This window comes from Fusarium falciforme, chromosome 3 (genome assembly GCF_026873545.1).
Source record: "Fusarium falciforme chromosome 3, complete sequence".
In the NCBI taxonomy this organism is placed as follows: Eukaryota; Fungi; Ascomycota; class Sordariomycetes; order Hypocreales; family Nectriaceae; genus Fusarium; species Fusarium falciforme.
This window is the reverse complement of record NC_070546.1, coordinates 4,790,965-4,813,923: the sequence shown is the minus strand read 5'-3', so window position 1 is coordinate 4,813,923 and position 22,959 is coordinate 4,790,965. Positions and strand designations below refer to the sequence as shown.

The following is a 22,959-nucleotide window of genomic DNA, read 5'->3' as shown; positions in this document are numbered from 1 at the left end:
AATCTTTTTCCCGTGGAGATGGAGAGCGTGCTGGGTACAAGAGCGAAGAGCACGATGGTTCACGAAATCGCCGTGTTAAGAACTAGGCAAATAAAGAGGTCATATCCTAGACGAGTTCAGATGGCCTGGATGCCAGTATTGTGGTCACCTGTAGGTAGAAATGCCCCAAGCCGGTAGACTAATTGCCATACATCATTGAACATAATATACCCAAGGAAGCATTGCCTTCTATTGGATTATCATCAATATGACTGAGGAGCTTGAATAGAAAAGACGATTAGAAAATGACACAAGCTCCGCTGCACGATTAAAAAGAAATGCCAAGAAAAGTCAAACAGAAACCAAAAGAACACCCATTTTATGCCGCATCTATCAACGTCTTCATCACCAATGAAGCACGCTGCAAACAGTCTGCCCAGGCCACCACCTCCTTCTTTCCAGTGATGACGGAGAAATGTGATCTGTGAGGAAAGAATGTTAGCTTCATCTAAAGCAGACAATGAGGAATTAGTTTGCTTACCCTGCGTCAGTGACATAATATGTCATCCAGAATCTCTCGGGGTTCTGCATGATGAAGCAAGATTCAGGAGAGAGACCGTCCGTATTAGAGAACATTTGGTTCGGCTCCACAGTCTGTTCGTAAAGCGGGTTCTTGAAGAGATCGGGGACTTCTTCACCCTCCTCCACGCAGAGCTCGAGGGCTCTGAGCGTGCGCTGGTAGCAGCGGCCCGTGAACGCATCCTTGATGGTTTGGTTCCGGTCATTGGCGGCCTCAAGCATCAGCTCGAACCGTTTGCGTGCTGGAAGACTCTCATCATCTGCAATGGTGCAAAAGTGCGCAGTAGTGGGCGTGTTGACTTGGACAATGTCTGGCCGGCCCTTGTGGTAGTGGGACATGGAGACTGCCTCCCAGGATTGGGCGTTGTAGCCGTAGTAATAGTAGTTGGCGAGCAGGCACATGAGATCGAAGATGCCCTTGATGGGAAGATGGCGATCGAGCAGAACGTCTTTTCCGAACTCGGAGAGGACGACGTCTCTGTAGCCAAACTTGGCGATCTCATCCTCGAATCGCTGGCGGACGTGGAGGATGCGTTCCTCCAAGGCAGGGGTTGTCTTGAGCGTGAACTCGTTGGGCACCTCGACAACGCCATTCGTGTGTCCGTTGACCTGTCGGGGCGGCTCGTAGGTGTTTATACCTTGAACGATAGCAGTCTGCATCGCAAATAGAGTCATCGCCTATGGCAGGTTAGCTTTCTGGTGTCGTAACGGGGGAGGTGAAAAGCAGGAAAACTGACATCGATACAAGTGTGCTCGACGTACGTGCCAGAAGTTGCGTTCTTGCACACCACAAAGGCGATGGACTTGTCGACCCATCGATTAAAGCCCTTGAGCATCATCATGTCCCTGATTCGCTCTTCCGCATCAGCGGGCTCTGTGTCGTCGAGACAGACAAGGAAAGCAGCAGCTTCAACCATGTCGATGGTTTCCTTGTTGGCTGGGTCAAGGTCCATCAACGCTTGCCGATTCTGTGGCGTGGTAATCAGTCAATAAAGGTGTACTGGTCCAAATCGCAGGCAATTGCCTTATTTCAACTTACCTCGGCCCAGGACGTGCGATCGTCAGCGCTGAGAATACTGGTCCAGTTCTCGTCAGTGTCTGATCGGTCCAAAATGGCACTGAAGATCTTGATGAGTGCCTCAGCAGGCACGTTCTCCTCTCCGTCCTTGAGCAAGACTTTGAAGATGTGCCCGCGGTGGAGCACTGCCATGTAGTCATTGCCAGGGAACTTGGCCATCCGATCCAGAGGAACACCAGGGAGACGAGCCGCGTTGAAGATGTACTGCCAGAGATCGGTACAGTTGGCTGTGAACATGTACGCCATGGGCTCCCACCGGTCTGCCTCGAGATCCTGCTTGCACTGGAAGGCAATGCTGGCGATCAGAGCTGCCCGTTCCGCTTGAGTGTGACCCATCTCTCCGAGAGGGTGGAACGCCATGAAGTTGTTGAATGGTGCGAGCGGCATGCGTCTCTGCAGGTACATGCTCTGCAGGAAGTACTTTTCCTGCCAATTCTCGATCTCTGGGTCGTTGGCCTCCTCGTAAAGGCGACTGTACAGCTTTCGGCCTGTACTTTCGGGCTTTCTAAACTCTGCCACATCCCTCTCCAGACTCTCAAATTCCTCAGGTGAGAAGAACATTCTGGATCTGTCGAGGTATTCATCAAACATGATGTCAAAGTCGAAGAGAGGCATCTTGTTGAGAGTCTTGGACGCTCGACAGCAGTGGAAGTTGTGGTTTGCACCAGAAGCCACACTCTCAACAGCTGGATCCAAGGTCTTTTCAATGACAACGGCATCTTCCTTCTCAACGACAGGCGCCTGGGCGTTCTGGGAAACAAGCTTGGACCTGAGGATGATGGTCTTGGCCAGGGTAGCAATGTTGGGGGCATCTAGGACTTCGGATGTTTGCAGTGTCGCCTCGAAAGTCCGCACGAGGTAGTTCTTCAACTCAATAGCGACAAGAGAGTCGAGGCCAAAGCTCTCCATCGAAACATCCGGGCTGACGTCCTCGACGGGGCAGGCAGTGAACATGGCGAATCGCTGGCAGATGCCACCAACGACGATGCTTTGGACCTCCTCGAGCGTCGTTGCTTGTTGGATCAACTTGCCAATGTCAGTCGCAGCCTCTTTCTTTGTTTCTCCCTCTTCCTCGAGGCGAGGGACTTGGCTGAACATGGGATTCGCAAGAGCGGCCTCATCATGGACCGCCTCCATCGACTTTCGGTCAAATCCGAGGATCAACTGGCGAAGATCATCCTGGTTTGCCTCTGGGCTCATTGCGTATCTCATGACTGCAAAGACTTCATCGAAGGACATGAGAACTGAGCCCCGCCGCATGACCTCTTGTTGCGCAGTGGGGAGAGAGGTGATGGCAAGCGAGCCGTCGACAGCGCCCAGATTAAGGGCGATGTATCTGCACTTTGACGACTTCTTGCTCTGAGCGAAGGCATCTTGATAGGCGTTGCCAACTGCATAGTTAGACTGCCCAGACTTTCCGAGAATCGCCGTGATGGAAGAGAGCATGATGAAGAAGTCAGAAGCCCCAAAGGCGTCATCCAGGTTGCGAGTTCCTTGGACTTTGGGCTTGATGGCAGTTATGTAGTCATCGTGAGACATAATCTCGAAGGGGTGGTCCTAGATATAGGTTAGTTACAAAAAACAGAAGAGAGAGTATCAGGAGGCTTACTCTTAGAACCATTGCTGCGTGGACGACTCCTCTCACTGGTGGAAGGCTTGCCGAACACTGAGTAGCGGCCGAGCGAACAGACTCTTCATCAGTGATATCGCAGCCGATGACATGTAGCTCTGATCCCAGGGCGCGTAGTTCTTCCTGGAAAGCCAGTTGGTCTTCCTCTTGGAGCTTACGCCGAGAAAGCGTCACCACATGTCCCGCGCCATGAGAAGCCAAGAACTTGGCAATTCTTCGGCCAAGGTCTCCGAGACCGCCAGAGACGACATAAGTGCCATTCTGATCCAGCCAAAGGGGTTTAGGACGCGCCAATGTCAATTTGACTTGTGTCTGATCGTCAGAGACGAGAACAACCTTGCCAGTATGCTTTCTAGACTGGATCAGACGGAAAGCGTCCTCAATGTCTGTCATGGGCATGGTTGTTATGGGAGCGACAGGCTTCAAAGTTCCGTCCTCAAACATGGACAAGACTTTTTCGAGAGTCTCTCTCATCTTGGTTGGCTTGAGGCGAGCAAGAACCGTCAGGTCCACCGCAGCAAAGGTGACGCTGCTGTCGAAAGGAACCATGCTGATCTCGTTCTTCCGATAGATGTCAGACTTGCCGATCTCGACAAAGGTTCCCAGTGGCGCGAGAACAGCAAACGAGTCATGAAGTGATTCGCCCGACAACGAGTTTAAGACGCAGTCAACGCCCTTGTTCTGGGTAAGTCGCATAATTCCCTGCTTGAACGTCCGGAGACGGGACGAGAAGATGTGACTGGGTGGGATGTTGAAAGTGTCGATAAGCAACTGACGCTTTGCGCTGCTACCGACGGTGCAGAAAATCTCGGCTCCAATATTCTGGGCGAGCTGGATGGCTGCCTGACCAACACCACCAGAAGCGGCATGAATCAGGATGGTCTGTCCACGTTCGAGACGAGCAACTTCGATGAGACAGTGGTATGCGGTACAGAAGATGACAGGGATAGACGCGCCGACAGAGTAGGACATCGTCTCTGGAAGGTGACTGCTGAAGTTGGCGTTGATCCGTGGGTGGCTTGAGAAGGGCTCGGCAAAGATACCGCAAACGCGATCTCCGACCTTGAACTTGTCTTCGACTTCAGAGCCTACCTTGCGAACAATGCCGGTACACTCACCCGCCATCGTGACACCGGGTACCATCTGTCCCATGGCGATGAAGACGTCCTTAAAGTTGACACCATACGCTCTGGCCTCAAGCTCCAACTCGAACGGCCCAAGAGGCTTCGAAGGAGTTTCATCGTCCACGAATCGAAGACTGCTCAAGAGACCAGGTGTCTCAACCTCCAGTTTGAGGGGTCGCTCCGGTTGTTGGAAAGGTCCCGTCGCCATGCTTTGGGCATAGATGGCCCTCTTCACCCATTCATCGAACTTGGCATCGGCGTGGACTCTGGGGATGAGAAGCTGGCCGTCGCTGAAAGCGTACTCATCCTCATCAGACCGTGTCACACTGATCGGAGTAGCAAAGGACCTTGCAACAATGTCCTGGAGCTGAGAAACCAGCACATCTGGGCTGGATAGGACATCGGCCTGCACATCGAGAGTGATGAATCGCATTCCTGCGTTCTCTCGCCGAACGACTCTAGAGAGTCCGGTGATCATGCCTTTGGCCGGGTTGTGGACATCAGCGCCGCTTCCTTGACAGTTAACCCAAAGCACGTTCTTTGCTTTGGTGACAAGCGCAACAACTTGCGAAAACTTGTCGGCGGTTGGCGAGACCAAGATAGCATCTGCTGCATCATCAAGGACGACGTAGATGCAGTCAGCGTTGACTGGTTCAGATGACAAGTTGCCCAGAGAGCAGGGAAATCCCATGTTTGTCAACTTGGCCACCAGTAAGACAGCGAGAGAGGTGAACTCGTCATGCGACTGAGACTGGCAGATAACATGGACAGAAGGGAAATCTTGTCGCAAAGCAGAATGTTCATCGATAGCTGTGGCGACAATCAGATGAGATTGTGTGGTAGAGCCATCAGGCGACAACACCCGGAAGCCGTGCTTTTCCAGATGAGCAGCCCACTCGCCCTCTGACGAGGGAGCAGAAACGCCAAGGACAAGTCGTCCGCGAGAGTTCAAGAGCTTCCGCGAGTTTGCCAGACTCTCATCAATAGCACCCGTTCCGTAAAACGCGTTTGACGCAATGATGAGGTCGTACTCGTCTTGTTGGAAACCTTGTTGAGTAGGATCCTTGGAGATGTCCAAAGCCTTGAGGTCGACGCGATCACTCCAATTCTGAAGCAATGTTTTGACCTGCTCCAACGCCTCGCTATGGGCATCGGTATAGCAGTATCGGTCGAGCAAAAGACCTTCAGGGCGATCGAGTGCTTGGATCAATGGCAATGCCACACTGCCCTCAGCTCCGTCTCCCACTTCCAAGATCTTCATATGCGGCTGCTTGAAGGCCAGGAGCTGAAGATAGTCGACCAGCCGAGACTCGCCTAATTTCTGAGGCGGAAGAAGATCGACATCAGGCTTCCACTCGAGGGCATAGCTCATCTTGCGATTAAAGGGAAGTGTAGTCTCGTCAACTGGAGCTTCGCCAATGCCCCGAAGAGAGCCCCCGGCGATGTTGATGACAGGCAGCAGGGGCTCACCTTCAGCTGTCTCTTCAAACACCATAATCTGGATGCGAGCAAACCGGAAGCCTGTCTCGATGATGGTGGTGGAGGCAACCCATTTGGTGCCGGGATCGCTGCTGAGACGGCAGTCGATAGTCATCTCGTCGATGGTAGTAGGCATGACGGGTCCGTTACCAATGCTTCTTCTGTAGAGCGGAATTCCGAGCTGGAAGACAGAGTCGAGCGGAGCTGGGTGAATCACATGAGGCTGCTGATGCTTCCGAGGCATCACACTGGCCACGTCGGGAATGCTGATCTCAGCGATTCCACCGCGAGGACCGATCTTTGCGGACTGGATACCTTGGAAGGTAGAGCCATAGACGTTTCCGTTCTCAGTAAAGTTCTTGTAAAGTTCCTCCCCGTTGAAATCGGTGTCACATGCATCAATGATGTCTTGGAGGTGCTTGAGGCGGCTCGAGACCGTCATGCTCTCCTCACGGAGGCCCTCAACCTCGTCCTCCTTGGAGACCCACTCAAGCATAATAGATCCGGAACAATGCTCATGCCAGACGCCTTCTGGAGACAGAGCCATGATGCGGAACGTCTCCCACGTACGGTCAGTCAAGTGCTTGGCTGGCCTCAACGTGAGGAGAACTTCGACATCAGATATCAGGCCATCTGAGCGTCGCTCGGGGATCATGATCGACTTGGAGAACGAGACGTTCTTCAGATGCACCTGGGAGATGACACCCTGGACCTTCCTATCGATGCTAATCTGACGCGCTGCTTCGATAGCCATGGAGAGATAGGCTGCAGCAGGGTAGATAGCAAAGCCATCGACAACATGGTCTTTCAGCCAAGGAAGGCTGTCGACACCAAGGAAGTTGCGCCAAGTAGGCTCCTGGGTGGTAGTTCCAGGCACCCGCAGACCAAGAAGATCATGCGGTGGATGCGCGCGGAAGCGATGCTGCTTGCTGAGATTCGACTCGTAGATGTAGTTCGTGGAGTGATCCCAGGGGTATGGTGCGAGATCATCGATCAAGCTCGGAGGTTTGGACTCATCTTGTGCAAGTGTCGCTTCCAACGAAACCGGATATCCAGACTCGAACAGTTTGCCTGCCGTTTCCAGAAGACTAATGACAGCATCGCGGCCTCGTACCAAAGTGGAAAGGTAGTTGGACTTGAAGCTAGGCAGATTGAGGCCCTTGATGGTTTGTCTAACAGGGCCAGCCAAGGCGCCATGTGGGCCAACCTCAGTGAATAAGATGAATGGTGATGGCTCAACTCCAACAGTCTCTGTGCGACAGAGGAGGTCTAGAGCGTTGCCGAACCGAACTGGGGATACGAGGTTGTCGACCCAGTACTGAGCACCGAAGTCATTTGTTTTTTGGGCAACAATAACAGAAGAGTAGAACTTGACTTCAGGGCTTGGAGTGTGAGTCTTGATGTGTGAGATGGACTCCAGATACTCGGCTGCAACCTTCTTCATGTGATGAGAGTGATAGGCCGTGTCTACTTTGAGCTTGCGGTTGAAGATGGACTCTTCATCAAGAATTTGCTTCAGCTCGTCGATAGCAGCCTCATCACCCGAAATGGTGGTACTGACGGGAGAGTTGACACATGCAACACAGATCAGTCCCGTCCGGGTCTGGTCGATGTACTTCTGTACATCGTGTTCGCCCAAGCCGACTGCCATCATGGCACCCTTGCTGGAGATGACGCGCGCACAGGCCTTGGACATGAAACCACGTCTGTAGGATATCTCCAGCGCTGTCTCGTGGTTCAGGGCCTCGGCAGCGTAGCCGGCAGCTATCTCGCCGCTGCTGTGGCCGAGAACAGCATTTGGAAAGACGCCGAAGCTCTTGAGGAGATCTACCAATGCAATTTGTATCGCCGTGGTAGATGGCTGAGAGATCTCGGCTTGACCAACCCGCGAGCTCTTCTCGTCCCGGGACAGTTCATTGATCAAACTCCATTCTGCACCGAGCTGTTTCAGGATCTCATCGGATCGCAGCATTGATGCTCTGAAGACCGGCTGGTGCACGGTGAGCTCGCGACCCATGGCATGCCACTGTGCTCCCTGGCCAGTAAAGAGGAATACAGAGCGGAACGTGGTCATGGCCTTGGTGATACGGGGCTTCTGGCCAAGCAGATCAATGAGTTCTTCATGGCCAGCTGCCGCCACACTGAAGCGGAGCTGCATCTCTGATCGTCGAGTGGAGAGGGTGTAGGCAAGGTCGGGGAAGTAGGAAGCATCCTCATGGGCAGAAACCCATTTTTGCAGGTTAGACACCATGGCCTGCAGGGATGCTTCGGACCGAGCTGACAGGACGAAGAGCTGAGAGCCGTGTGCAGCAGTTTGTTTCCCGTTGACTCCATTGGTCTCGTTGGTTACAGAACCGTCAGAGGTCTTGATTTGTGCAGACTGGGCCTCTTCTGCATGTCCATTGGTACCATTTGGCTTCTTCACGTGCCCATTGGTGCCATTGGCTTCCTTCGCATGGCCGTTGACACCGTTTGTTCCATTGGAATGGCCATTGGTGCCGTTAGTGTGTTCCGAGTGTCCATTGGTGCCATTTGAAGCTTTCAAGACTGACACGTCTTCCGGCTTCTCGTAGGTAGATGGGGCCTCCAAGATAACATGGGCGTTGGTCCCACCGTAACCGAAGGAATTGACAGACACCCGCCGAGGACCAGTTGACGATGGAAGAGGCACCATCTCAGTTGCGATCTGGCGATAGTAATCAGTGGCAGTTCAAGCAATAATACTTCATTCTCGCATGATCCATACCTTGATCTTACGCTCCTCAAGATGGAGGGTAGGCTTCGGCTCGATAAAGTCAACGTTGGGTGGGATTGCTCCATGCTTTAAGATGAGAACTGCCTTGAGCAGGCCTGCGACACCACTTGATGCTTCAAGATGGCCGATGTTTGATTTGATAGAGCCGACGTAGAGGCCATCTTGACGGTCTCCATTGGGGCAGAAGACTTCCGCGATAGATGAGATCTCTGCGCTGTCGCCTGTCAAGTCGTTAGGGGATGACTCTATGCGTTCATGAGAGTGACATCATACCTGCTTTGGTTCCAGTTCCATGTGCCTCAACATATGCAGTATCTTCTGGGTCAAGGCCGGCGTTCTTGTACACCTGACGCATAAGGTTCGCTTGAGAGATGGGGTTGGGGAGTGTGAGACCTGCTGTCTTGCCGTCTTGATTCAGGCCAGAGTTCCTGATGATGGCATGTACCTTATCCCCATCTCTGACAGCATCATCAAGGCGCTTGAGGATGAAACTGACTACACCCTCACCTCTCGCGTATCCGGCACCGCGACTGTCAAAGACATAGCATTTGCCATCTGGGTTGGTCATACTAGATCGACACGATTAGCCCTTGCGCATAGTGTGCAAGTATCGCAATGGAAGGAAATCAACATACCCAACACTGCTCATGGGGATGATTTGATCAGGAGTGAGGACCAATTGTGTACCAGCCACAATGGCCATCTTGGACTCCCTCGCTCGAAGTCCATGGCATGCTTGGTGCAGAGCCACCATACTTCCTGAACACCCGGTGTCCACTGTGCTGGATGGGCCCTTGAGATCAAAGACATAGGATATCCTGTTGGAAAGGATGGCAATTCCGGTGCCGATCATGTGAGCCTTTGGGGTTCTTGCTGTGTCCTTGTAACCCATCCGCTCGAAGCTGCAAACGCCCATGTCAGCCTGACCATTACTGGGTGAAGGGGGGAATTGTTTGGAGACATCGTGTACCACTACAAGAGAAAAGGTACCTACTCGGTAGCATAAGCTCCGACATGAACAGACGTATCGGAGCCCTTAATTCCTGCAAGTGTCTGGCCGGCATTCTCAAGTGCCTCGTATGTGGTCTCCATCAAGATGCGTTGCTGTGGGTCGAGACAGTGAGCTTCATGGGGATGAATATTGAAGAAGCGTGCATCAAATGCAGTGATGTCCTGATCCAGAAAGTAGAGGCCCTTGAAGTTGACGGCTTCTTTGGCCTCTGGGTCAGGGTGATAGAAGGAATCTTTGTTCCATCTGTCTTCGGGAATCTCACGCCAGCCAGTCCGTCCCTCGGACAGCATGTCCCAGAGTTTGTCTGGGTTGTCCGAACCACCGGGTAGACGGCATGCCATGCCAATGATGGCAATTGGGCTGGGGCTCAACTCGGACATGTTTGCAACCAACAACTGCCCAAAAGAGATCTGGAGAAGGGGGATCTAACAATTAAAGACGGCAAAGGGCAAGAACTGGATGCTCCTTGGTTGGTTTGAGCTACAAATAATTTACATCAAAACTTCCACATGGGGAGAGTGCTATTTAATACTAACGAGAAACTACTTATCTCTAGATTCAGCCTTGAACAGCATGCACCCGTCGTGAACTCACTGTCTGTGATGAATTCGAACCAGACTCCACAAGCTGAGAGAACTGTAAGCGCGCCATTTCGAACAAGGACCAAACCCTCTTCGACGATAGCTAAGCCCTCTTGCGTAAAGACAAGCCTCAATGACCACACGTCAGCCTTCGGAACTGCGAGTTGACGGGACACGGGCGAAGGAGCCGTGGCCCTAGACCTCAACCATGCCTCGCAAAGCAGATGTGAAGATAAGGGGTAAGATTGATTGTGAGGCCAGTCGCGCGATCTTTCACGGGCCGGACCGCAAAACATCTCCATCTTAGGATCTGGTTGATAAGCAGTAGTCAGACATCACTTGCATGTTGTGAAGGAACTTGTGAATCCTGTGAGGTGATAGGTAGCCCTGGCGCCATAGATTGATCCCGAGCCTTCCGAACCATGTCGTAAACCGTAGGTTTTTGTGAATGCCCTCAGTGACAATAACTATGGTTCCAACCATACGTAAGATGTGTTGCATCTGCATAATCTCGACAGAATGAGCCGCGTGCGTCTATCTTGGTTAGACTTGGACACGGAAGCGCTTCTGCCGGGCGGCACAGGGTAGTACTGCAGCCAAGAAGCGGCAAGCCCTACAAGCTTCACGGGACGACGATCCGTGGCTAATCTTAGCTCAAGGGTCTTGATCCCTGCTCTTGGCTGGCCCCCATGGGGAAGCGATGCAATCTCTGGGCAGAGTGGGGGATGCTCATGGAGTAATTTAGCCAAATATCCCTGGGCCACCAATAGCGATGGCTAAAGCACACAATCTTCAAATTTCTCTCTTGTCTCGAATGCTTGTCGGGCCGGCAGAAATACTCTCGGATTGAACGGCCGGAACATAGGGGAGCCAAGCCGAAGGAGGAGCTGGGCCGCTCACTCTGACTCGACTGCGACCAACAACGCTTAACGGAGCAACCAACAAACAAACTATTGAACTCCTTTAGCAATTTTTCTAACTCCCAACGTTGTTTCTTTCTTCAAACATTTTGTCTCTGGCTTGTGAATGGCTTTAAATACGAGCAATCAGGAGATCATTCATTTCCACGCCAACTAACGCCTCCACTTCGACCAGAACCGCGCATCTCGAGAGACTCTGACCATAATGTCGGCCCCCGAAGGCTACATCGAAGGGTTTGTCTGCACCCTGGACACCTGCTCCGTCAAAGATTGGGGCTATGTCCGGTACCGGCCGACAGTGGCCGGCAATGCAGTCTTCCTGGCTGTCATGGCCATCCTCGCCATCGCTCAGGTGTACCTGGGCATTCGGCACAAGACGAGGATCTTCATGATCACCATGTGCCTCGGCTTGGTTACCGAGACGGTCGGCTACATCTCTCGAGTGCTCTTGAATGGGAATCCCTTTAGCAGAGACTACTTCTTGTGGTACCTAATCACTCTGACTATCGGCCCTGTCTTCATCGCCGCTGCTATCTACCTGACTCTTGGACGGCTCGTTGTTATCCACGGGGAGGCCATCAGTCGGATTAAACCTCGAACCTACACGACCTTCTTCTTGGGATGCGACATCGTCAGCCTTGTTGTCCAGGCCGTCGGCGGAGGCATTGCTGCTTCTACGCCTGTGACTAACCAACACATGGTACGATCCACAAAGATGGGTATTATTCCTTCGGAAAGGAAATGCTAACAATCTGATACCTCTAGATTGATGTAGGAACAAACATTCTGGTCGCTGGCCTCTCCATCCAGGTTGCTTGTCTGTTCGCATTCTCCGCCTGCAGTCTCGAGTTCTTCTGGCGCGTCAGAAAGCACCCGGAGCTTCACAACCCCGAGTTCACCGACCTCGTCCACAGCAAGAGATTCAAGCTGTTCCTCTTCGGTATGCCTTGAGAACTCAGTTTAACTCCCTTTCATAAGCTAACGACTATTACAGCTCTCTTCGGTGCGACCGCGTGCTTGTTTATTCGAACCGTCTTCCGATCCGTCGAGTTGAGCGAAGGCTTCGCCGGGAAGCTCGCGAACCAAGAGATCGAGTTCATGATTCTCGATGGAGTCATGGTTATACTTGCATGCCTCTTCTTGACTATCTGGCATCCCGGGTATGGCTTTGGGAAGCGGTGGAACGAGGCGGGATTCCGATTCCGTACCTCTAAGGCCAGGATCGATCAGGAGGAAACTCCACAGACGGTTTCTTCTGGTGGCAGCGAGAAGTACTGAGTGTAGGAAGTCGAGTGGCTATCAACTTGCGGTAGGATGGGAAGAAAGGAAAAGGCAGGGGACTAGTTCTGGTGACAGAGATGGGGACTTGAACGGACGGACAAAGGAGGCGTGCGAGAAAACAAGCCCCATTTACCATTTCTCTTCATGGCTGATTTGGCTTTCTATAGCGTCAAAACACGTTGTTTTTCAGGACAACAGTACCATGAGGTGATTAACATGGGACATTATTAAATGCTCGAACAGTCACCGTCGCAGGGAGCTGGCCGGCAAGTGCCGTTTTCGTTTGAATACTTTCTTCACTCTCTTCCAAACTTCACAGGTAACCAAATGGCTTGGGAACGTGAGATTTGATGAAAAGTTTGATCACATGTCGACCATTCAATTCTTTCATCTATCTCAAACTCTCTTACTTTAGCTGAACATGAACGGGCTTCCCTTCCGCGGCCGACTTATAAATGGCTGACACCACAGAAAAGTTGAACTCGAGCTTGCTCCTGGAAAGAGCCACGCTCTCGCGGCCCTCGATCAAGTCGACAAAGGACAGCAAGGGGCGGTGGTTTGCGTCCTCCCATCCAAAAGCAGGGAACTTCTCCTCCCTAGCATCGACCTTGCCATCGACATCCACATAGTGTATGAGCTTGAAGCCTTCCTTCTCCTGATCTCCTTCGTCCTTGTAGTCAAAGGTCGGAACCCACTCCCAAGTCAAACCTCCAGCTGTGCCGTCGACATTTAGAGCAACTTGAGGGTCGCCATGGAAACCGCTCGCTCGCTCCCAATAAAATGGGATGACGGAACCGTCCTCCAGTGTCAACGTCAAAGATGCACCAGCGTGGGTTTCCACGGATATGGCGGTCTCAGGCGGATCGGCACTAGTCTTTGGCGTGGCTAACCAGGCATGATTGACCGTGGCAGCAACAGGACGGAGGACGTCGAAGAACATGGTGAGATCGTAGACACCCCAGTCGAAGATGGTTCCCCCACCAGATTTCTCCTTTTGTAGAAACCATTTGCTCGATGGCTGGTACTCGATACCAGCACGAGCGCGTGGTTGGCGGTTGACGAAGCGGGCGTGATACACAGAGCCAATTCCACCAGTCTCGATCAACTGACGGGCGCGATCCAAGGCTCCGTTTCCGAGATATCGAAAGCTGCATTCTCCAAATATGCGACCGGAGCTATCACTCGCAGCTAGCATCTCGGCCATCTCGGCCTCCGAAGTTGCCAGAGGCTTCTCGCAGAGGACATGGCGGTTGGATCGAAACGCAAGAAGTGTCGCGGCGTGGTGCAGCCATGGAGGCACAGCTATCACGACAATGTCGCGATGCCGCCCTGAAGAACTGGCGAGCATGGCCTCGGCATCCTCAAAGATGGTGGCTTTGGGAAACTTGGCGAGCAATGCTTCTCGAGCATCTTTCGAGGGATCGGCAGCAAACAGTTGGACATCAGGCCCAAGGCTTTCCGCCGCGACGCCATGTCGCCATGCGATAGAACCAGCGCCATAAAGGTAGATCCGCCATGGCGAATTGGTTCCATTAGATTCAGTCATGTTGAGAAAGAGTATGCCCAAGCTTGATAGAGGGGTTTACAAAATTGTTTGGAAAGATTCGACCTTCAGCCAGTCATGTTGCGTTGGAGCTGGGATCTGGCGAGCGACAACAGCAACAACAGTGTAGATGTAATGCAGGCATACCTAATCTTTCCAGCTAAGATCAAGAGCATCAACAATGCTCACACCTTTCCATTTACCCATCGCAATCCATCCCGATTCTCCGAGCGCTATGCTACGATGATTACGGATGATGGCTTGCCGTCTTTTCGAGCTCCGTAGGAGTTGAATGCTTGCCCCTGACTCAGCAGTCTAGACCAGACGACACAAGGACCCCAATTGTTGATTCCGGGGTAGATATTGCGGGCCGGGTAACCGTATGTCTCATGCGTATGCACATCTGTACGCACATCTCTATCTCCGATGATAAAGCCGCTAACGCGCGTACAATGGCGAGATCTCGCGTCTATCCGTCCCGCAGTGAGCGGCGTCTACATTTGTATCTTACTGCATAAGACGGCCCGCTCCACCGATCGGTTAGCGCGGTGTTGCATCGGACCTAGCTTACGAAGGCCTTACAGACAGGAAGAATTTTTTGTTGTGTAAGATTTGGGGGATGGGGGCTAAATCTCTGACTCTAGACTAACAAGGGGTCAACTACGGCAAATTCTACGGGTATCTGAGTTCCCGAAAGTAGACGATACACTGTGGTGATAGGGGGCGGTATTTATTGAATGTCGAGAACTGAATGATAAGGTAGTTTTCCCTTTGTTAGCGGTTGTCAAAGACGTAAGAGCAAGCTGCAAAAGTTCATTTGCATGGTATACTCTGTCTAACTGCCTTATCCACTCAACATGGGTGAAGTACTAGAGGTTAATGGATCTCGAAAGGTCCTCAACGTTGGAATCATCGGCTTGGGAGAGATTGCTCAGGTATCTCAAAGCCCACTTGACCTGTTCTCTACGAACGAGGCTAATCTCTCGCCATAGGTATCTCACATCCATGTGTTGAACAACCTCTCCAGCTACTACCACATCACTTACGTCTGCGATGTATCTCAACAAGCTCTGGACCATTGCAGCAAGAAGGTTGCTGGAGGAACACCCAAGACTACGACAAGTCCGGAGGAACTCATCACTTCTCCTGATACTGATGTCGTCGTCATCTGCAACGTCAATGCTTTCCATCCTGAACAGGCGATCCTGGCCCTGAAGCACAACAAGTATGTATTTGTGGAGAAGCCTCTCGCGCTGAACTATCGCGACCTGGATTCGATCATTGCTGCAGAGAAGACCTCTGAGGCGAAGGTCTTTGTGGGATACCAGAGAAGATATGCCGAGGCCTTCCTGGATGCTTTGAAAGAAATCGAAAACATGGACAAGATAGAGTACATACGAGTCAGAGGTGAGTTGACAATCAATCAGTGAGCCAATGCATAAGCAACTGACATTGTAAAGATATCATTGGGCAAAACAGTTCTTTCGTCGACCAGTCTGGCATATTTCCAAAGAAGTATACCGATTTTTCAGAGGAAGCGGTTGCAGACATGCACTCGGCTGAAGAAGAGATGGTCAAGACAGCACTTGTCGATGAATGTGGAGTTGAAGCAACCCCTGAGTCGATGACGCTATTTAGGCTGTTCACGGGGTAGGTCACGTTGATGCCCAGCCCTTGATGCATGTTAGTTAGTATATATCACTGACATTGGATACTCTCTCCATAGACTTGGTGTCCACGACTTCTCTGCCTTGCGCGAGATGGTTGGCCTGCCCTCACGAGTTGTTGGCGCGTCCCTCGGTCTGCCAATTTGGAACGTGCTGTTTCAGTATGAGGGCTTTCCAGTCATGTACGAGTCGGGCATTATCGATGTACCCAGGTTCGACGCTCACATTGAGATCTATTCCCGACGAAAGATTGTGCGCGTCGATTACGATACCCCGTATGTGAAGGGGCTGCCTGTCACTATGACCATTAGGGAGAGGATCGATAGTGCCAAGGGCGACGGCTACCAGGAGCGCACGGTGAGAAAGACCTACGAGGACCCATTCACGCTCGAGTTCTTGGACTTTTATCATTGCGCGACGAACAAGACGTCCCCAAAAACTTCGGCTGCGGATGCTCGGGAAGACATGGACCTGATCAAGATGATCATGCAGGCTGCCTACTCCTGACAGGCTTGGCAGCTTGGCAATTCTAGGCCTTGATTTAGTTAGCGCCAAGAAACTTGGCAATAACATCTCTCTTCTGTTGCTCAATAGATGTCAGGCTTGGCTGACAGATTGTGAATGGCACATCACTAGACTGCGGATACATGGAATGAGATTCATCTCGATCCCAGCCCTGAAGCCAACACGACTTGATGTTAAGTATATAAACCCAGTGTTCAGTTCTTCCATCCAATCTCCAACATCTCCTTAGCCGACACAGGCTTGATCTCAGGAAAAATGTCATTGAGGCTGCGTTCAGGCTTAAAGTCGAATTGCCCCTCGTCAAAAAGTATTCCAAAAGTGGCAAGCATCCCTTGTAGTGCTTCTTTTGGAAAGTGTTCATACGCATCCCGGTGGCCAGGAAGCTCAGTGATCTTGCCCTCCTTGAGTGATTCCAAGGAGTCATGGGTCTTTTTGAACTCAGTCCCTGTATCTCACTGAGTCAGAATGTGCCAGTCTAGCTATTGGAGCAACGACACTTACCACGAACCTCCTCAGCAAGTTGAAGAAACTCGTTCAATGAAAGCTTGGTACCAATGGCGTACGACTCCTTCTCCCACTTATCCAACGTCAACAAGGCCGCCGTGAACTTGGCGACGTCATGACTGTATGTGAACACGACGGGAGTGTTTCCGGACCCTGGGATAGCGGCCTCCTTAGAAGCCGTATCGATGAACAGAGTCATGGGACTGAGGTAAGACTTAACCTTAGGCATGCCCCAGTAGTCGAGGAAGAAGCCATTGCATACAATGGTCCACTCGAGGTTGGTCCCCTCTAGCTCAGACATGGCTGCCAACTTGGCCTGAGCAGCAGGGAACCAAGCTTGACTACCAATAGTTAGACACTGTCATCGTAGTAAAAAAAAGCCAGGCATACTCGAGACGGTACTTGACTCCAAAGACACTGGGGATGAATCGACGCGTGACGCTAGATGCTTCAGCAGCATGGATGAGAGCCTTTTCCGCGCCTGGGGGAGCAAGGCCCCCTAAGGCTGAAATGACGGTATCAACCTTGTTTTCTTCCAAAATCGAGACGAGGCCGTCGACACTTCCGTAGTTTGTTGCAATGACACGGGCACCCAGGAGCGCTTCCAGCTCAGCATTAGACTAACAAGATCAGTCACCATCCTTCAGTACCCCTGCTAGCGAATTCCTAGACTTACCCTACGTCCGAGGACGATGACGTCGAATTTTCCTTGTTCCACGAGAGCCTCAACAATGGCCCTCCCAATGCTTCCGGTGCCACCAGCAACGAGAACGGTCGCCATTTTGTTGGTTGTTGGATGTGAAACTGGGACCACGTTCAAAATGCAAGGTTTGGATAGAGGGATGATGCAATTGCAGAGAATTCAACTTCAAAAATACTCACCGAGGGCTCCTACAAGACCATGACCTCTTTATGAACAATCATGACGAGTTCTCCCACTCGGTATCGTTCTTTGACCTCCTCGTTACAGCATTGAAATCTGGTGTAGGGTGACTAACTCCATCCCGGAGTTAGTCGAAATAGGCAAAGCCGAAATCCCGCATCCCACATCGCTTGACCCCCTGTCAAAGCCAAGATCCCACATAGCGTGCTTTTCCCAGCCAGGGATGACTTGTTAAGTTGAATCCCACATCCCACATCGTGAGTTCTCCTTTCCCAACTCAGCTCAACTTGTCAACTTGGTCAGTTCTCTCGGACTTCCCAAGCCCCCGTCTTCCGATGTCTTCTGATCCCTCTCGATTCTACTGCAACCATGCCGGATGCGCCCGTTCGTACAAAAAAAGGGAGCACCTCTTACGTCATGAACGGGACCACTTGAATTTACGTCAGTTTGTGTGCACAGCATGCTCATCTTCATTCAACCGAAGGTATATCTGTATTAAAATCTCATTACAAAGATTCAAAGACTCAACTTGTCTAGTGATTTGCTCAAACGTCACCAAGCCACTAGTCATCCGTCTGAGGAGGCTCCTCGGCAGACAGAGGAGGAACCAGCATCGAAAGAGGACGTGGGAGTCCAATCGAAAGAGGCTCCAGCTGCTTCTGAACCAAATGACTCCTCGTTTATCAGATTGGACTTTTTGCTCAACAAAGGGCTATCTGGATTGAACCTTTCCTCGAATCCAACAACCCAGTTACTCCAAGCATCCTCTCGGACTGAGCTTGAAGCGTCGTACTTCCTTCACTTTCACCCACACTGGCCACTCTTGCATAAAAAGACTTTCCTACAGTCAGAGAATCCTCCGGAACTCACCTCGGCGGTTTTGACAGCTGGCCTGTGGGTGCTCGGCACTCCAGAAACGAGAGATAAGGCCCGGTTTTACCATGATGCCTTGTTGAAGGTGCTTGATGCACAACTCGTGAGTATTACATACCCAATTGACCATGGCACTCTGACCAGCTTTTAGTTCAAATTCACTGATGGAACCTTCAAAGACTCGCCTGGTCCTCGTGCCGGATTTCTCGCTTCGTTTCAGGTACTTCTTATTGCTTTGATTCTTTCGACATATCGTAGAGCAGAGACGTTCCCCTCAGCCATAATCAACAGCAAACATGTGTGGCAGCTATTCGATACCATGGGCGTCTATGATCAGAAGGCGATCAACGATCAAAACTCGAATCTGATAATCCGCGAGTGCTACCAGAGGTAAGCTGCCAGGCCATATTGAGTAAAGCGCGTACTAACAAACTGAGGCTTGCGCTGCTGCACTTCAAGGTTCACATTCACCTCAACTCTCTTCTCATGCGTCACTTTCCACAATTCAAAACGTTCGACTACTTGACCCCGAGCATGCTCAAAGTCGAGGTACCCTCTCCAAACTCATATTGGGATGATGATGGGGCAGCATTTCCCCAACGGGTGCAAACAGCAGGAACACTCGCTAGCCTAGTCCTTCAACGCACCGATGTTACACGCGTATCGGGTCTTGTAGCTTGGGACTTTTGCTTAGGGATGGTCATTGGGTGTTATCTGGTGAGACCGGCGGATGAGGGACACCGTGAACTGGTGAAACGGCTGGAACCCTTTCTGTTTGCACATCTCCATCATCCCGAAGACCATAGATAAGAGCATGGATGCATTGTGAATAATAGTAGAGACTGTATTTATGTAATATCATCCTACAGGCCTGAATCGGAAACGAGGGACAAACCTAGACAGTTGTAGAATAGCAGAGATGGCCAAGCAGAACGTAGCCATGCCGTCAAGCAAGTGTAAATTCAAGCTAAACGGGTCATGCTTGCCAAATAAAATGCAATTCATATGTATTAAACCTAGTCCATTAGACGATCTGACCTCTAACTCGTTCTCTTGTCCAGGGAGACAATGGGCTTCGACGCGCGGAGATAAGAAGCTGAAAGGCCGAGATCCGCGACTGCACATGTCAAGGTCTCTAACGGCTGGCCCATTTCGCCGCAAATTAGATTCGTACCATTTTAACTTTGTGATCGTTCAAGCATGGGCATCTAGGCCCCCTGAAGTCCGGATTGCTGACCAAGCTAATTAGGAAACTGTAGTGCGAAATCAAGTTCTCGGAGGGGAGGAGTTTGCCCATCAGTGATGCTATTCTTTCCTCTTTTGGTCCAGGTCTGATATAAAAGGACACTTGTACCCCAGCCTCTGCTTTCAACTATTCGAGATATGAACTAGACATCAAGAAACCTGACCATCGCCACGTCAGCTACAATGGCAGGCCTACCATCCAACTCGATCTACCTCACTGCCAACGGCGACCTAACCGTTCAGTCCGTCACGGAGAGCCACAATCCCAAAGACTCAGAATGTCTGATCAGAGTCAAGTACTCAGGAGTCAACCCCTGCGACCTCAACTTCTACCATATGGGCCTGAATTCGTTCATCACCGGCTTCGAACTTTCCGGCACTGTTGAGCAGACAGGCCCAAACTCTCCCTTCCTAGTGGGAGATGTGGTCTGCGGCATCGCTCCCCTCATTTTCCCGATGCCTTCTTCCTTGGGTACCCATCAAGACTTGACCATCGCCAAGCCTGAGCTCCTCTACAAGGTACCTGATGGCCTGTCGCTGAAAGATGCTGGCGTCATCTGTTTGGTAGCCCACACGGCTGCCGATGCCCTGTTCAACGTCTTGGGGCTTGGTTTCGCCGCAGCAGGTGTCACCGGCCTCAATCCAGTGGGAAAGGGGCTTCTGATCTGGGGAGGAGCCAGCAGTGTCGGAAACATGGCCATCCAGATGGCCAAGGCCGCTGGCTTCGAGTTCATTTTTGTGACAGCCTCGGCTAAAAACCATGCCACCCTCAAGCGCCTTGGAGCCACACACTGCTTCGATTACAAGAGCCCAACAATCGTTGAGGACATTCGGAACTCGCAAAAGTCCCTCGGGGTGAAACTGAGCATGGCCTTCGACACCGTTGGAAAGGGCGCCATGGAACACGCCTCCACCGCTGGAGAAAGCACCCCTTCGCTGGCCAAGAGGTCCTTGTCCCCGGATCGGTCGGAGACTCGTCTTGTTTGCACCCTCCCCGTTGCGGCGGATCCGGAATACGGGTTTTGCACCTCGTACCGTCCCAGTGGTAGTTATACTGCCATGGGGGCACCCCAAGATCCAGAGGCGCCTAAGCGCGTCCGTGAGGTCATGAAGTATCTCTTGGCAACGGCGGATAGAGCTGTCAGGCTCCCTGTTGTTACGGCTGTCACTGGAGCTGAGGCTGGCATTGAGGCGATCAAACGGGTCGCCCGTGGGGATGCAAGCCAGGAGAAGCTGGTTCTTGAACACCCTCTTCAAAGTTAGGTGATGCGCATATAATTAGTATTAGTACAATTAGGAGGCGCTAGATTATGTAGAACTAAGCTATGAGTCTTGGCTTAATTTACCACCCTATCTATACTCGTAACAAGACCTTAGCTCGACAACCTCGAGCGATCGAGAAGTTTGGACATGACAATTAAATCCCCGAATCTATCTAAGTCCAAAGCACTAGCAGGAGAGAGACTTCCAAGCCAAGAAAACTGCCTGTGATCCTGTTTGCAGATGAGGAATCCACGACAGCGAGCGTTGGCTTAGCAACTCCAGATCCCTTAGAACCAGGTGGCGCTACTACGACCGCTTCTGTGACGGTGATCTTAGGACCACCCAAAGTCAAAGGTGTTCCACTATAGACAGCGACAGTAGCTGGAGCGTACGTGGTTTTGTCGTCTGTGACTCCAGCGGCTGGAACAGCGTAGGTAGAGGTCTTGCCGGCCTCGACGTCAATGATCTCAAGGCCAGCTGTTCCAAGGCGGACGATCTGCTCGCCAGTCATGGTAGAGACGATACGTCCAGAATACTCGGTGGGATCAATTTCGGAGTAGCCATCCTTGGGAACGGAGTCTTTCTGGCCGTCGCTGGAGGAACTGCCCTCGTTGGACTCTGGTGCGGCTGGGGATGAGTTGGCGTCTTCCGAGTCATCCTGGCCGGCGTCGGCATCAAGATCCTTGGAGGGGGCGCTTCCCGAACCAGCCTTGGTGTCCTCTTCCTCAGAGCCGGGTCGTGAGCCATCCTGGCCGGCATCGGCACTAGAACCCTCAGAGGGAGTGCTTGCTGACGCAGGCTTGGCGTTCTCTACCTCAGAGGATGGGTTATCCTGGTCGGCAGCGGCATCAGAATTCTCGGAGGGAGTGCTTCCCGAAGCAGCGTCGGTGTTCCCTCCTTGAGGGCCACGTTGTGCGTCATCCTCGCCGGCCTCGCCATCAGAATCCTTGGAGGGGGTGCTTGGTGAATCAGCTTTGGTGTTCTCTTCCTGATGACCGGGCTGTGGGTCGTCCTGGCCTACGTCGACATCAGAATTCTTGGAAAGGGTGCTTGGCGAAGCAACCTTGGTATTCTCTGCCTCAGAGCCGGCCCCCTTTGTCGTCTTGCCCCCCTGCTCATCTCCATCGCCACCTGCAGTCTCCTTCTGGCCCTCTGCCTCGGTCTTGCCAGGTGCTGGCTTTTCCTCTTCCTCCTCTGAGACATCCTTGCTAGGTTCTGGGTTAGAGGGCTCCGCTTTGGTCGGTCCTGGTTCAGGGGCAGCGGTAGCCTTGGTTGATGCGGCTGTTGTCTTCGGCTTGGCGGAGTCCGCCGTTGTTGTTGTAACCGGGATCAAGTTGTCAAGAGGCTTCACGGCATATGGAGGGTCAAAAAGTCCGAACTTGTTGTTTTTGATACCGCAGTGCTTCCAGTAAGGATATCCCCACCGCTTTGCATCAATTGGGACAGCCAGGAAGGGGTTGCAACGAGTATCATCATCCTTTACAGGGGCTATTTGGGTCGCCAGATGCGACCTGTTGTAGTTGCCGTCGCAGTCTATTCCCAAGTCACTGAGATACAGTTGTCGGGTCGACCTTCGTGTGGTCGTGTCTTCGGAGTTGCTGTATGGCACAAGGGTTGAAACCTGATCAAGATCAAAGCCGAAGATTGCTCGGCTGGTTGAGGGCCCAAGGGGACCACATTCATTCCAGCCGTACAGGGTGTTGACGATCATGTAAATAGACGGCGAATAGCTATCGATATTAGCCGGCGGTTTTAGTGATGCCTAGGTCAACTGAGACTTACAACGTGTAGTCGGTTTCGGTGTCGACGAATGTAGATGGGTAAGAGTGGTTGCCAGTGGTAGGCCAGTAGATTAGATCAACAGTACCAGCATACCTAATCACAGGTTAGCAGATCTTACAACTTGTTTGACGTGTCTACCAACATGCTGCAATAAGGAGAGTTCCAGAGAGTCTCGCCATTGGTAGTGTTGATGTATGAACAGGTGTTCACTGTAATGCCGCTCTCGTCGACGGAAGGGGCTGAAGTGATCGTAGCG

At 51.9% G+C, this 22,959-nt stretch overlaps 7 protein-coding genes across 7 annotated transcripts; 4 read left to right on the top strand and 3 right to left on the bottom strand.

The window, feature by feature from the left end:
• Positions 1–358: 358 nt before the first annotated feature.
• On the bottom strand, positions 359–10,016 carry NCS54_00471800 (Carrier domain-containing protein; the record flags this gene model as incomplete). Its single annotated transcript, XM_053150246.1, has 9 exons — positions 359–461; positions 521–1,236; positions 1,296–1,526; positions 1,598–3,193; positions 3,246–8,555; positions 8,616–8,845; positions 8,898–9,193; positions 9,260–9,526; positions 9,619–10,016. The coding sequence occupies 9 exons, from the start codon at positions 10,014–10,016 to the stop codon at positions 359–361; spliced, it is 9,147 nt and encodes a 3,048-aa protein (XP_053006221.1).
• A 1,326-nt stretch (positions 10,017–11,342) lies between these two features.
• Positions 11,343–12,415, top strand: NCS54_00471700 (Hypothetical protein; the record flags this gene model as incomplete). The annotated part of the gene is made up of 3 exons (XM_053150245.1): positions 11,343–11,837; positions 11,903–12,077; positions 12,132–12,415. 3 exons carry the CDS (start codon positions 11,343–11,345, stop codon positions 12,413–12,415), a joined length of 954 nt encoding a protein of 317 aa, XP_053006220.1.
• Positions 12,416–12,824: 409 nt separating this feature from the next.
• NCS54_00471600 (GFO-IDH-MocA domain-containing protein) lies at positions 12,825–13,964 on the bottom strand (the record flags this gene model as incomplete). The annotated part of the gene is made up of 1 exon (XM_053150244.1): positions 12,825–13,964. The coding sequence occupies one exon, from the start codon at positions 13,962–13,964 to the stop codon at positions 12,825–12,827; it is 1,140 nt and encodes a 379-aa protein (XP_053006219.1).
• An 854-nt stretch (positions 13,965–14,818) lies between these two features.
• Positions 14,819–16,135, top strand: NCS54_00471500 (GFO-IDH-MocA domain-containing protein; the record flags this gene model as incomplete). Its single annotated transcript, XM_053150243.1, has 4 exons — positions 14,819–14,896; positions 14,954–15,368; positions 15,422–15,611; positions 15,688–16,135. The coding sequence occupies 4 exons, from the start codon at positions 14,819–14,821 to the stop codon at positions 16,133–16,135; spliced, it is 1,131 nt and encodes a 376-aa protein (XP_053006218.1).
• A 212-nt stretch (positions 16,136–16,347) lies between these two features.
• Positions 16,348–17,438, bottom strand: NCS54_00471400 (NAD(P)-bd-dom domain-containing protein; the record flags this gene model as incomplete). The annotated part of the gene is made up of 4 exons (XM_053150242.1): positions 16,348–16,598; positions 16,655–16,998; positions 17,048–17,277; positions 17,334–17,438. The coding sequence occupies 4 exons, from the start codon at positions 17,436–17,438 to the stop codon at positions 16,348–16,350; spliced, it is 930 nt and encodes a 309-aa protein (XP_053006217.1).
• A 1,294-nt stretch (positions 17,439–18,732) lies between these two features.
• Positions 18,733–19,223, top strand: NCS54_00471300 (Fungal-trans domain-containing protein; the record flags this gene model as incomplete). The annotated part of the gene is made up of 2 exons (XM_053150241.1): positions 18,733–18,803; positions 18,851–19,223. The coding sequence occupies 2 exons, from the start codon at positions 18,733–18,735 to the stop codon at positions 19,221–19,223; spliced, it is 444 nt and encodes a 147-aa protein (XP_053006216.1).
• Positions 19,224–19,841: 618 nt separating this feature from the next.
• On the top strand, positions 19,842–20,921 carry NCS54_00471200 (PKS-ER domain-containing protein; the record flags this gene model as incomplete). The annotated part of the gene is made up of 1 exon (XM_053150240.1): positions 19,842–20,921. The coding sequence occupies one exon, from the start codon at positions 19,842–19,844 to the stop codon at positions 20,919–20,921; it is 1,080 nt and encodes a 359-aa protein (XP_053006215.1).
• Between the last annotated feature and the right edge of the window lie 2,038 nt (positions 20,922–22,959).